Here is a 14,334-nt window from a genome sequence, read left to right as displayed (position 1 = left end):
TGAGCCCGAGCGAGGCCCAGCGTCCCTGCCTGCCGCCACATAGCTCTCACCCCCAGCTTCTTCCCCAGGTGAACCTGAGCTGGTCACTGAGCAGGCCCGGCCCCGCCCTCACTTAAATCAGTCTAACTCTCCACCGGGGTCCTCAGGGCTGCCTGAGGCCTGGGGTGACGCGGCCCTGACTGCCTCTCCCTCCCGTGTCTTGCGCCAGCGCTCCCGACAGACCCAGTAACGCGGCAAGTTCAGTCCCGCCCCAGGGCTTTGGCGCTTGCTGCGTCCTTTGCCCAGAGTATTCTCTCCCCTACCCCATGTCCCAGGTATGATTCCTCTACGTTTGATAAATGCTCCTTCCTAGGGAGATTTTCCCTGGCCGCCCTGTCTTAAAGGGGTCTCGGTATTTTTCTGTGCAGTGGTTAACACTACTGGGAGTAAGCTTTATTTGTCGTAACTGGGTGGGCTCCTTGCTTATCTTGGTCGCCGCTATATTCCCAGCATCTAGACCCACGCCAGGCATATCATAGGGTCTCCAGAACATCTGGTGGATGAAGGAGGCTGTATGAAGAACTGGGGTTGTACTAAACCCTCCCTCACCCAGAAGTCCCTACAACCTTTATGACAGACTCCACCTACAAATGGGGAGGCGGAGGCGCCAGCCTGGGAAGTTACTGAGAAAAGGAGATTTAACAGCAGGTCTGATTCCATGCCCATGTTCTAGCCAACATCTAGAGTCGTGGGCTTCCACCCAAGATCTGTTCTTTATAAGAAAAAAAAAAAAGGAAAAAACAGAAAGGAGGAAAGTCACCATGTTCTGCCCTGGAATAATCCTCACTGTGTAGGCTTCACCTCTCCTGGCCCTCGCCTCCCCTCCCCTCCCCTCCCCAACCCCTTCCCTCCCCTCCCCCACCCTTTCCCTCCTCTCCCCCACCCTTTCCCTCCCCACTCCCTCCCCTCCCCTCTTCTCCCCCTCCCCTCCCCACCCCTTCCCCTCCCTGCACCCTCCCCGCCCCCTCCCCTGGTTCTGGAGGTGGCCCTTTTTGTTTCTTTTTGTAATAACTGCGGTGCATTCTCGCTGTTCTGTGTTCATCACCCATGATGTTGAGTAGATGGAGGGCCCACTGAGGGACGCGCCAGAGCCACTTGACTGTCCCCAGTGGTCAGGCATCTGTCTAGTCTGCTCTGCTGGGGGTTGTTGATGTTTAAGTAACAACCCGGTATCGTAGTTGGATTTCAAGCATCCATCCATTTGCTCTGTGATCAAATTTCACTGTGTGCTGAGGTCTCTGCCCGGCACGTGGAAGGGCCTGAGGCTCAGTGTCTGTCCTTGGAGTCCATGGACCAGAGTGGAGAGAGCCAAGTGTGGCCAGAGGGGCATAGATGTCACTGGGCTGGAAGATGGCAGGCAGAAGGCCAGTGCAAGGGTGCCTGGGGCGGGCCTCATGGACGCCGAGTCTTCAGGTGCTGAATCCCAGCAGGGCAGTGGGCGATGCCCGTTGCAGGCAGCCCGTCGCGAGGTGGTGACGGGGCTGCAGAGCGCGTCCTGGCACCCTTCGGGCCTGGGCTTCAGTTGGACGGGGAAGGCGGGAGTTGGGGCAGCGCTGGGCCTGAAAGGCTGAGTTAGGGAACTTGGATTTTCTCCTGACGTGGATGGGAAGCTGGGTGTTTATCTTCTTGCTTTGCAAGAGTAATTTTTTTAAGATCCAACTGTTTAAAGGAAACTCAAATCGCATGGAAGGTTTATCTGGAAAGGCCGTTCCCCCCGCCCTCTCCCCCTCTGTAGTCCTGCTTCCTGAAACGCTCTCACCTGTCCTGGGTTTAGACCACTGGGCGCCTCCCTTGTGACTCCTAGCTGTCTGCGCCCGTTTCTGGATCAGTCCCGTCTGGCCACGCGTCTCGCCTCCCTGCGGTGAAGGTGAGGTTTGGCTCAGGCTGCCCGCCTCCCTCCCAGGAGTTCTGTTCTCGGTGCCTTTGTCGTTGTTCAGGCGCGCAGTCGTGTCCGCCTCTCCGCGACCCCGTGGGCTGCAGCATGCCAGGCCTCCCTGTCCGTCACCGACTCCCGGAGCCTGCTCAAACGCATGGCCGTCGCATCGGTGACGCCGTCCAACCATCTCATCCTCCGTCCTCCCCTTCTCCCCTAATCTTTCCCAGCGTCAGGGTCTTTTCCAATGAGTTGGCTCTTCGCATCAGGTGGCCAAAGTATTGAAGCTTCAGCTTCAGTCTGTCTAACGAGTATCGAGGGTTGATTTCCTTTAGGATGGACGGGTTTGATCTCCTTGCTGTCCAAGGGCCTCTCGAGAGTCTTTTTCAGCAGCACAGTTAGCCTCTTCTTTTCGTGCCTCTGTACCGTTAGATAATGTGCGCAAGCCGCCACTTCCTCTCCGCAGACTTGCCGCCCTGTCCTCCCTGGTGTCACGGTCGAGCCTGGTGTGTGCGTGTCTTTCCCGGTCCCTCCTTCAGTGCTGTCCCGTGGGTAGCTCGAGCTGGGCCACCTTAGAAGTATTGACTCCCCAGGAATCAACAGACACAACACACCAGGAGTCACCCCGCCTGTTGTTAAGTGTTTACCAGCACACCGGTGTGCGGCTCCTGAGGTCCCCTCCCTCTGACTTGGTTTCGGGTGGAGGTAGGTAGGCTTGGCCCGGGGCTCCTGAGGTCCCCTCCCTCTGACCTCGTTTAGGGGTTGGGTGAGCTTGGCCCCAGAGGCTCAGCCAGCCGGCCCGTCACAGACAGCGCTGCTTCTGTGCTGCAGCAAAGCTTCGAGGCGCACCAGGACGAAGCCGTGAGCGTCACGCACATGGTGAAGGCGGGCAGCGGCGTCTGGATGGCTTTCTCCTCTGGCTCCTCCATCCGCCTCTTCCACACCGAGACGTTGGAGCATCTGCAGGAGATCAACATCGCTACCAGGACCACCTTCCTACTCCCAGGTGAGACCCTGCCGTCCTGGGCAGGGGCTGTGGACAGGGGAGCGGACATGGGGGAGGCGGCCTCCAAGCTGGGCCAGCCCATCTCACGAACCCTCGAGGCAGCCTTTCGTCGGCCTTGAGAACCCGGCCCCCCGGGGGAAGCAGCTGGCTGAGGGTTCCGACCCAGGCCTGCCCTCCGGGAGCCCTTCTGGCTGTCCCCACAGCACGGCAGGCGGGCGCCCGCGGAGGCAGGCTCCAAGTTCGGGGACTCCCGCGAGCCAGGTTGCTAACACGCCATGTCAGATGGGAGGCCGGGCCCACCTATACCGGCCTCTCCTCAAACCCAGTTCTGCCTCAAATCCCCTTCAAAATGAGCAAAGGGAAAGAGAGACGCCAAATACGGACCTCTTTCCTTAGAGGTCTCTAAAGAAAGGCCGGGGTCTCTCTGAGTCTGCCCTCAGGGTTTGGGTCAAGAGGAGGGCGAAGGCCCTGACGTCCTCTGCTTGGAGCCGGTGCTTCGTCCTGGGGACTGTTCGTGGGACCCACGGAGAGGGTTACGATCTGGGCGCACCCGGCACCCTGCCCCCTGCCCAGAGTCTGCCGAGGCCTCCGTGGAGTTGGCCACAGGCCTCGCCCTTAGCGCTGATCCCTGTGAGCCGTGCTGGGAGCCAGGACAGACGTGTGCTCGGGCCACCGCTGCCCCCAGCCAGAGCGGCCCTCAGGGCCAGCGGGCCTCAGCTTGACTTGCCCTCGAGTTTCCACCAGACAGACTGACCCGGAGCTGGTCTGGGCGGATGCCGGCTGGGCTGGGGGCAGCAGCTGGGAAGGACCCCAGGGCCGGGGATGCAGCAGGTGTGGCGGGCTGGCCCGGAGCTGATGGTGACAGGGCCCTGGCGGACGGCCGCAGAGGCTGGGAGTGGCCTGCGCTGAGCCGGGGGCCAGGGCTCCTGCCTGGTGGGGCTGGGCAGAGGGCAGTCACGCCACCCAGTGCCTCAGAGGCTGCAGGGTTCCACCCCAGCGGCCTGGTCCCTGACTCCACACAGGCTGCCCAGCGACCACCCCGGCTCCTGCTCCCCCCAGCCAGTCTCACGGGCCAGTCCTCAAGTCCAGACGGGTGGCCGTAGCCGGGGATGCTCACCAGCAACACGATCAACAGCAGTAGTGGCAGCACACAGTGGCTGCACCCCGCCAGGAGCCCTACACTGAGCTGGGTGCCGAGGGTCTTTACGTAATCGGGACCTCACTGTCCCCATTTTACAGATGCAGAAACTGACGTTGGTTCGGCAGGGTAAAGCGGCTGTCCCGTGGTCGGACCGGGGGTTGTGTCAGGTTGGACTCAGTTCAGAGCCTTGCTGCATGTAGCGGGGGAGAGGTGGTTTCAGAGGCGGCCAGAGTCCCGGCTCCGTCACTGTGGGGTCACAGCGGGTCTCTCTGCCTTGCGGAGCCTCTGGTCCCTCTGTGGCGTGGGCAGTGGCTCCTCGCTCCAGGTGTATATCGTCAGGAAGATGCCTTGCTTAGGCCTGGGTCATCCGTGAGGATGACCGCCTTTCTAACCTGCCCCCCAGGGTGTGGGGTAAGGGCTCGGGGGACCTTTGTCATGGGCCCTCCCTCTCTCCCTCCCTCTTTACTTCCCTCCCTCCCTTCTTTCCTTTTTTAATTTTTTAGCTTCCGTTTCATCGTCTCTCATAGTGTTTAGCCATTATGAGGTAAATCTATTTTAATTACAGTAAAAATTTCTCAGTATCACAGAAATATTTCCACATCTGTGCTGATAGCTAAATTATTTCACGTTAGTGGAACAATGGGGAGAAAATGGATAACATTATGGGCCTTTTTCATCTTCTCAGTGAAGTCTGGGAGCGGGGGGAGTGGAGCAAAGTAGAGAGAGAGTTGAGTATGTCCAGCGGCCGGGGGCAGGCTTTGTGGACTGATCTGCTGCGGGCGGAAAACCAGCAGCTCCTGCTGCACAGCTGCCACCTCCCGGCAGGTTTAAAACGCGTCTTCAAGTCCACTGACTAACTTGTTCTTAGCAGTTCAGTTCAGTTCAGTCGCTCAGTCGTGTCCAACTCTTTGCAACCCCATGAATCGCAGCACGCCAGGCCTCCTTGTCCATCACCAACTCCCGGAGTTCACTCAGACTCACGTCCATCAAGTCAGTGATGCCATCCAGCCATCTCATCCTCTGTCATCCCCTTCTCCTCCTGCCCCCAATCCCTCCCAGCATCAGAGTCTTTTCCAATGAGTCAACTCTTCACATGAGGTAGCCAAGGTACCAGAGTTTCAGCTTCAGCATCATTCCTTCCAAAGAAATCCCAGGACTAATCTCCTTCAGGATGGACTGGTTGGATCTCCTTGCAGTCCAAGGGACTCTCAAGAGTCTTCTCCAACACCACAGTTCAAAAGCATCCATTCTTCAGCGCTCAGCCTTCTTCACAGTCCAACTCTCACATCCACACATGACCACTGGAAAAACCACAGCCTTGACTAGATGGACCTTAGTCGGCAAAGTAATGTCTCTGCTTTTTAATATGGTATCTAGGTTGCTCATAACTTTTCTTCCAAGGAGTAAGTGTCTTTTAATTTCATGGCTGCAGTCACCATCTGCAGTGATTTTGGAGCCCAAAAAAATAAAGTCTGACACTGTTTCCACTGTTTCCCATCATGGGAAATAGATGGGGAGCAGCTGCTGCTGCATCACAGTTAGTTACCCTTAAAAAAGAACTTCCCTGGTGGCTCAGACCGTAAAAGATGTGCCTGCAATACAGGAGACCCGGTTTCCATCCCAAGGTCAGGAAGATCCCTTGGAGAAGGGAATGGCAACCCACTCCAGTGTTGTTGCCTGGGAAATCCCATGGACAGAGGAGCCTGATCGGCTACCGTCGATGGGGTCGCAAAGAGGTGGACACGACCGAGTGACTAACATGCATAGAAGAAGGGGCGATCGTCATTGTGAGGATGATTGCAGACAGGCAGCCGGAGTCCCCAGGGGTAAAACGACCAGCTTCAGGTCACTCTGCTGAGGGGCCCAGAGCCAGGACCTGGGTCACAGCTGTCTCATGGGCTAACCGGGCGGCCTCCCGCTTCTCCAGCTTCTCTTTCCCCATCTGTTCGACGAGGGCCTGAAATCGCAGCTGAGCTCGTGGGGCCAGATAAGAGCCCAGAGTCAGGCCCCACCAGCTGTGTGACCAGGCACTCCAGCCCCACCTCTCAGGGCAGGCACGGGTCTTCACCCAAGTGGTGAGGACAGCGCCCCAGGGTCCCCAGGTGTTACAGCCCCGGGCCTCCTCCCCACGGGCCTGGCCCTTCCTAACACCGGGAGCCGCAGGTGTTACAGCCCCAGGCCCTGCTGGCCAGGAGGCCCCAAGCCCAAGAGGAGCCAGCCCTGGGTGGAGGGGGCCTTCAAATCCACCCCACACTGTGTCCTGGCAGAAGAGCAGAGCAGGATTCTTTAATTCCTTATTACAGATACTTGTAGAAGGCTTTTAGGTATTTTTTTCCTCCCCCATGCCACCAAATGAAATAATTGCGTAATTGCTAATGAATTTCTTCCTCCTCCTAAGTGTGGTCTTTTTTAAGGGTGTGTTAAAAATTCATCGCGCTTCCTTCCCCCGGACCCTTTTCCTTCACTCGCCTCCCCAACTGGTATTAATGCAGTTTTGAACTTAAACTCCCTCCTCCTCTTAACTAGGCAGGTCATTAATAAAATGTTCTCCGAGAGCCTGTATATCTCCAGATAGAGGGCTTGGGGGAGCTGAGCACGGCCGCATTAAGTCTCTGTGATAAAATATTTATCCACCATTAGACTTTTTTTCCCCTTTCGGACGGTTTGTGAAGTGCCTTGCTCTTTTCCTCGAGGCAAAGCGGGAGGAGGAAGGGCCGGAAGGAGGTCTGCAGACGGAGTCCTTTCTCCATCCGGCACCTCCTGCGGTTTCTCGCTGCCTCCGTCTCATTTCCCGGTGTCTGTGGTTGGGGGGCTCGGGGGAGGGGAGGGCATCAGGAAATGGCCGCTTGCTGGTCCTAAGGTCCCCGGGGCCCTGGAAAAGGGGGGAGGCTTGTAGCATGGGGACATCTGCCCCCGCCCCTTCTCTTGGCTTTGATTATTTCGTGGATTTCTGGCTCTGATGGAGCTGATCTTAAAACATTCGGGTCTAGGTCCTTTTAATTATCACATTTTCCTAATAGCCTCCATTTATTGATTGTATATTATGGGCTAAGAGCTGTGCTCAGCTGTGTGTATCTATATTATAGTGTGTGGGTATATATTTGTATATTTATATACACACAGTGTGTATTATATACGTACATAAAATTCCTAATAATCATAAAATTGAGCAGGGGATGTGTGTTGAGTGATGGTAGGAAGTGGCTATCGATTCACGCAGCTGGCAAGAGCCGTCAGCGCCCGCGTCCTTGCCCACTTCTCTGCTTCCATCCGTTCATCCTCTCATTTAATCGCAGGTCCTTTTGAAAAGCACTTACTGAGGTAGAGTCGATTTCCACTGTTACAGAAGTTGCAGGTATGCGACGTAGCGCCCTTCTCCAGGGGCTTTTCCCGACCCAGGAGTCGGGCCCAGGCCTCCCGCATTGCAGGCAGACGCTTTACTGTCTGAGCCGCAGGGAAGCTTCCTGAAGGGCCGTGCGCCCTCGCAGTCCTGTGAAGTATCGGCTGTATTCCGCGCGCTGTGCAGTGCGCGCTCGCAGCGTACTTATTTGCTGCCAGTAGTTTGTGCCCGCAGCCACCTCTCTCCTGCCCCTCGTGCCTTCGCTCTCCCGGCCGGTGGCCACTGGTCCTTCTCTGGATCTGAGTTCGCAGATCCTCGCACGTGTCCGCCAGGAGCCAGGGCATTTGACCCACTAGCTGGGGAGTCCGTTTGACACACAGAGAAGCTTCTGCCCTCAGGAGGCTTACATCTGGGGCGGCAAACAGTGCAAGGCACAGAGAGCACAAGAATCCCAGAGCTTGAGCAGAGCCCCGAAGAGAAGACGGGAGGGGCTCGCACCCGGGGCCTCCTGCACTTCCTGAGTCCCAGGGCTGGGCCACCCGCTGCCGGACGTCCCAGGAGCCGGTCCTGGGGGTGGGGGGCCTACACTCCCCGAATCGGTGTGGGGATGGAAAAGAGTGCCAGCTCCCCCAACCCAGATGCTGGCTGCGAGGTAGCCCGACACGCCGGCCTCTTTCCCCCGCTCTGGTTTGCGTTGGCACGTGGCATCAACACCATCACTGTGACCTGTGGAATCTGCATCCTCTTGCCGGACTCACATCCCGCTGCCCGCCGACAGCTCCACTTGGATGTCTAATGTGCGTCTCAGATGACACCGAGTCCTGGACTTGGACGTCCCCCCAGCCTGCTCCTCTCCCATCCCGGGCTGTCTGCAGCGCTGGCTTGCACTCGGCTGCTGGACACGAAAGAGCTGGGAGATGTCCTTCCTTCCCTCCCCTCCCCCCAGTCTGTCCGCGTGTTGGTTCTCTCCATCTCCCTGTCACCACCGCGCCTCGGACGCCATCATCCCTGCCTTGCTCGTCTCTCTGCTCGCTGCACCCACCCCATCCTCTGTCACGTTGCAACCAAAAGGCCTCGCTAAAATCAGGGTGCACTGCTCCATTGCTCAGACCCGCCAGCCGTGCCTCGCCGTGCCCACAGTGAACAGTCCCCACCCTCACCTCGGCCCGGCCACCCTCCGACCCGTCCTCGGTCATCTTGTGGCACCTGGTCCCTGCACCGTGCTGGCTCCAGCCTCCGCAGAGCCGCCGGCTCATTCCCATCACGTGCCGTCTCCAGAGCTCCCCTCGGGTCTTGGCGTGGCTGCCTCCCCTTGTCATCAGATCTGGTCTCCTGGCTCCTGCCCCCCATCCTCCCAGGAAGCAGAGTGAGGCACAAAACCTGCGACTCCTCCCACCCGCTCTCTGCCTCATCACCTCCTTGGAATTTCTGCCTGGTGTCTACACTCCTGGTTTGTGTTTCCACTTCCTCCGTCCCCTCCCAGGGCTGCATTAATGTGTGTGTGCGTGTGCGTGTGTGTGTGTGTGTGTGTGCGCGCGCGCGTGTGTGTGTGTGTGTGTCTGACTCTTTGCGGCCTCATGGACTGTAGCCCACCAGGTTCCTCTTGTCCAAGAATAGTGGAGTGGGGAGCCATTCCCTTCTCCAGCGGATCTTCCTGACCCAGAGGTGGAACCCAGGTCTCCTCCACTGCAGGCAGACTCTTTACCGTCAAAGTCGCCAGGCAGCCCCCAGTAAGGCGGCAGCTTCCATTACAGTTGAAGGGGACTGAGATCCCAGACTCAGCCCCTCGGTGCCACGAGTCACGTCTCAAGTGTGAGCAGCCACGAGTGACTGATGGCGACCGAACTGGGCAGAGAACGTTTTCATTGTCACAGAAAGTTCCAGAATGTCTGCTCCTTAGGAGCAGAACTTTGTGCGGTTCCCCCTCTGCCTCCAGCACCAAGTGCAGTGTCCCCCACACAGTAGGTCCTGGGGATGTGCTGGGGTGCTGAGTGGGTGGGTGGGCGATGGTGTCAGACCAGTGTGTTAGGCAGTGCTGTGTGAACCCCAGGTTAGCAGACCCTCCTTCTGGGGTGACTGGGAGCCGGGGGATGTGCCAAGGTGCTGAGTGGGTGGGCGGGCGATGGTGTCAGACCAGTGTGTTGGGCAGTGCTGTGTGAACCCCAGGCCAGCGGACCTCCTTCTGGGGTGACTGGGAGCCGCACAGTCCGCTCTGGGACTCTGCAGAGGAAGTCTGTACACACGCCGGTGTGGAACTCAAGCAGTTTGCTCAAGCGTAGAGAGGCAGGGACTTCCCTGGAGGTCAAATTAAGGAGGTTAAGATTCCGAGCTTCCAGCGCAGGGGCCGCAGGTTCAATCCCTGGTCAGGGAACCGAGGCCCCACTTGCCATGAGGCATGACCAGAGAAAGAGCAGAGAGGCAGTGTAAAAGCATTAGGCTGTAATAAGTGCCAGACTTGAGCTCTGCCCCCCCACCCCGCCCCGCCCTCACCAGCCAGGTGACCGCTTTGGACCTTAATATCCTCATCTGGAAAACGGGCACAGCATCCAGGTCGCGCTCACCTCTCAGCTGCTGCAAGGCTTGTATCGGGCTAGGGCAGTGTGTGAAGTGCTTTGGAACCTGCAAGGCAGTATTTCTCAGAGTGGCCCAGGGCCAGCAGCCTGGGTGTCCCTGGGAACCTGCTGGAAATGCGGGCTTGCGCCTCCCCTCGGGTTGGCCCGTGGGTGTCGGCTCTCCTGATGGTGCTGACGCAAGCCCAGCCTGAGAACCCCGTTCCGAGCATCACTTCACATGTTGTGGCGTGACTTGGAATTTGAGGAGAGACTAGGTCTGTCAGTGGGCAGAAGGATCCAGGCTGGAGGTGAGACAGCCCTTTGGGAGGGCAGGCCTGGGCCCCCAGCGCCTCCCTCACGCCCCTTCCCGTTGGGCGGAATTGTCAGCAGCAGAGCAGCAGTGATGGTGGCCGGCACCCACCTGCGCGTGCCCTGTGCCAGGCCCTGGGCTATGTGATTCCCAGCCGCTGGCTCATTTACTCCTCAGGACGAGGTTGTGAAACGCCATCACTGTCGCCTTGCGCAATGAGGGGACCCGGGCACAGAGCGGTGTTGTTTCCGGCCTGAGGAGGTGGAGCCAGGAGGTGGCCGAGCCGGGGTTTGGACCCGGCGCCTGTGCCTGGCGCCCTGCTCTCGGCTCGGGCTGTGCGGCCCACACTGCGCCTCCTCCCCAGAAGGGCACAGGGGCCCACCTTCCCCCGCCACTGCTCCCCATCAAAGGCAGAGCTAGCCAGGGGGTGACGACAAGAACTGGTCTGCAAGTCTAGACCGGCGTCAGAAACACACTAGTTCCCGGCTCGGGAGCCCGTTCGCCACGGGGCCCAGGACTGCATCTGTGCCCCTGCCAGAGGAAGGCCCGGGCGGGCAGGATGTCAAGGCCGGGCTGGAACCCATGGGGCTGCCAGCTCGTCCAGACCCCTCCCCACACATCCCTTCTGCTCTGTCTGCGTCACCCTCGACCTGCACCTCCCCCGGCCTCTCTCTGCTCCCCCACCGGCCAGTCATGTCCCCGGCACGGGCGGGCCCTCAGCCTGCACCTCGTGGCAGGTGAGCCGGCCGCTGCATCGAGAGCTGATGTGGGCCGGCACTGTGGCATTCCCTCAGTGTATCCCCAAGGCAGCCCCGCTTTACACAGGAGGGACCGGAGGCTGGGTGACCGGGGGCCAGACCCCAGCCAGGTCAGCCTCCCAAGCCCCACTCCTAATCCCAGGGCTGTCCAGCTTCTCGCTTGTCTCAGGAGAACAGCCCGAGGGGCCGTGCCCTCAGCTTCGGGGGCCTCCGCACCGCCACCCCCAGGAGGACCTGCTGCTCACGCTGGCCCTTCCCTCCGCAGGCCAGAAGCAGCTGTGTGTCACCAGCCTCCTGATCTGCCACGGCCTGCTCTGGGTGGGCACCGACCAGGGCGCCATCGTGCTGCTGCCGGTGCCCCGGCTGGAAGGCATCCCTAAGATCACAGGTGAGAGCCGGGAGGCAGCTGCGCGTGGCCAGGGACGGGTGGGCCTTGTGCCCCGAGGGGTGCGCGCTCTTCTGATCGGGGCCACCGGTCCGTTCCCCAGTGTCCTCTGTCACTGTTGGTGGCTCCGTGGAATCAGATCACGGGCCCGCAGTCTCCTTGCAGCTCTCCTATCTGAGGCAGTGGGCACAGGAGGCGCGTGGGCCCGATGGTTTGAGGGTTGGCCGAGACCCCCGACTGACAGGAGAGGTTCTGCCGGCCGCCTCCTCCTCGCCATAGCGGCTTCCACGTGTCCCGGCTCCAGAGACAGAAATAACTGAGGGCTCGCGGGGACGGAGGTCCACGTGCAGCTGTGTTTGCCTGGGTTAGAGGGGGGGGCTGCCCTGACGTAGTGCTGGGACCTAGGGTCTGGGAGACCCCAGAGCTCTGGGCCCTGTCTCTGCCTCAGCCCTGAGTGATGGATGATGAGGTGGCCTCTTACAGCTGCTGCAGGAGGGGAGGGCTGAGTGCAGTGGGGGGCAGATGCCCCGAGGGAGACCACCCCCAGGTGGACCGCAAGCCTCTCTGCCCAAGAAGACCCTCTTCCTAAACTGCGGGACTCCCTGCCTTCCTGGTCTCCTCACAAGGTCATTTTTCTCATCCCCGGATCCGTCCTGGGGTTGCAGGGATGTGCTGGGCAGAGACCCTGCCCGCACGTACTGACAACCTGGTCTGGGTGGTGTAGCCAGCGCAGCAGGTGCTACGATGGCAGGCGTCCTGGGGTCAGCGGAGCAGAGACAGGACTGATCATCTCTCGTGGGTGAAGGCAAGAAGGGAGCCCTGCGGAGGGGCCGAGCTGGGCTTCGAGGCCAAGGTGTTGAGTCAGGCAGGTGCGAAAGGCTCTCTGGGCAGAGGCAATGGCTTGGGCAAAGGCATGGAGACGTGAGGATGGCCCAGGCAGGGAGCTGCAGGTGCTTCCACACCAAGGTTCCCATGTGGTTTATAAGATTTCTTGTGTTCCCCTTCTCCACTCTTCCAAAGGAAGTAGCCCTGGAGCATGGCAAGCCCTCCTCTAGACCCATGGCCTTCCGGGAAGCTGCAAACGTAGATGGCAGTAACCCAAATAAGCCAAAAATGAAACCCAGGAAGTTCTCCAAGAGACTCAGTTCAGTTCAGTTCAGTTGCTCAGTCATGTCTGACTCTCTGCAACCCCATGGACTGCAGCACGCCAGGCCTCCCTGTCCATCACCAACTCCCAGAGCTTGCTCAAACTCATGTCTGTTGAGTTGGTGATGCCATCCAGCTATCTCATCCTCTGTCGCTCCCTTCTCCAGACTCAATGGGTCTTTAGAACTCTGGGCCTTTGTGCCCCTTCTCTCTGTCCCCTTCCTGCAGGGAAAGGCATGGTGTCGCTCAACGGGCACTGTGGGCCCGTGGCCTTCCTGGCTGTGGCCACCAGCATCTTGGCCCCGGATATCCTGCGGAGTGACCAGGAGGAGGCTGAGGGGCAGCAGGCCGAGGAGGACAAGCCAGACGGGCCAGCTCCTGAGCCGGCGCCTGTGCCCGCGAGCCACGTGGGCGGGGAGCTGACCCGCAAGAAGGGCATTCTTCTGCAGTACCGCCTGCGCTCCACCTCCCACCTCCCGGGCCCGCTGCTGTCCGTGCGGGAGCCAGAGCCTGCAGACGGCTCCGCCCTGGAGCACAGTGAGGAGGACGGCTCCATCTACGAGATGGTGGACGACCCCGACGTCTGGGTGCGCAACCGGCCCTGTGCCCGTGACGCCCACCGCAAGGAGATCTGCTCCGTGGCCATCATCTCTGGAGGGCGTGGCTACCGCAACTTCGGCAGCGCCGCCGGCAGCCCCGGGAAGCCGGCCCCGTGTGGGGAGACAGACAGCACCCTCCTCATCTGGCAGGCGCCCTTGATGCTGTAGCCCCACCCAGGCCTCGCCGTAGCCCCGCCCAGGTCACTGTAGCCCCGCCCAGGCCACTCGGTAGCCCCGCCCATGCCACGCTGCGGCAGGCCTGGCTGCAGCCCTCAGCCTGCAGACTCTCAGCCTGCAGTGGGCCCTTCCGGCGGTCCAGGGTTCCCAGGGAGCACTGGGTGGCCTCGCCCTCAGGGGCCTAAACGGGGCCATGAGGACAGGCCTGGAACTCTGCCATGTACCTGAGCAGAGCAGAGGGAAACCTCTTCCTTTTTAAGAAAAAAACAATTTCAGTGTTTAGGGGAGTGGTTTGGGTTTGGGGAAACAGAGGACACCTCCGGAGGAGATGGCCTTCTTTTTAAAAGCAAAAAAACAAAAACAAAACACAAAACCTCACAACTGCCTGGCAAGCCCAGCGCCTCTTGTCTGGGCCCAAGCAGGGCTCATGGGCGGCCACACGCCCCTCCTGGAAGGGTGCGTGCGTGTGAGTGTAAGAGAGCGTGTGGGCTGGTGTGTGAATGTATATAAATACGTATATATGGTGTATATTATATGTGTATAAATGGAGTCTGTACATATTGGAGCTCTGGGAGATGCTGGAATAAAAGGCAAGAATAATGGCGGTGCTTGGGTTGCGGGCTGTTTTTAATTTTGTTTTCTTTGAGATGTGATAACGTAGACAGCATATTAAAAAGCAGAAACGTCACTTTTCTGACAAAGGTCTGTCTAGTCAAAGCTATGTCTTTTCCAGTAGTCATGTATGGATGTGAGAGTTGGACCGTAAAGATTGAGGGCCGACAAATTGATGCTGTACAACTGTGGTGCTGGAGAAGACCCTTGAGAGTCCCTGGACAGTAAGGAGATCAAACCAGTCCATCCTAAAGGAAATCAACCCTGAATATTCATTGGAAGGTCCGATGCCGAAGCTGAAGTTCCAATGCTTTGGTCGCTTGATGCGAAGAGTTCACTCACTGGAAAAGACCCTGATGCTGGGAAAGATTGAGGGCGAGAGAAGGAGGCAGCAGA

General features: G+C 59.1%; 1 protein-coding gene across 12 annotated transcripts in view; it reads left to right on the top strand.

The window, feature by feature from the left end:
- ARHGEF10L (Rho guanine nucleotide exchange factor 10 like) overlaps positions 1–13,930 on the top strand; it is a 161,873-nt gene extending 147,943 nt beyond the window's left edge. For all 12 annotated transcript variants that reach the window (XM_069575144.1, XM_069575146.1, XM_069575140.1 and 9 more), the window contains 3 exons: positions 2,744–2,918; positions 11,285–11,407; positions 12,779–13,930. In XM_069575144.1, coding sequence (XP_069431245.1) covers positions 2,744–2,918; positions 11,285–11,407; positions 12,779–13,317 — 837 coding nt within the window. In that variant the 3' untranslated portion in view covers positions 13,318–13,930. The remainder of the gene's footprint in view (positions 1–2,743; positions 2,919–11,284; positions 11,408–12,778) is intronic.
- The last annotated feature ends 404 nt before the right edge of the window (positions 13,931–14,334 follow it).

This window comes from Ovis canadensis, chromosome 2, assembly GCF_042477335.2.
Source record: "Ovis canadensis isolate MfBH-ARS-UI-01 breed Bighorn chromosome 2, ARS-UI_OviCan_v2, whole genome shotgun sequence".
Lineage (NCBI taxonomy): Eukaryota > Metazoa > Chordata > Mammalia > Artiodactyla > Bovidae > Ovis > Ovis canadensis.
The sequence above is the reverse complement of the archived record's forward strand: the minus strand, read 5'-3'. Positions and strand labels throughout refer to the sequence as shown.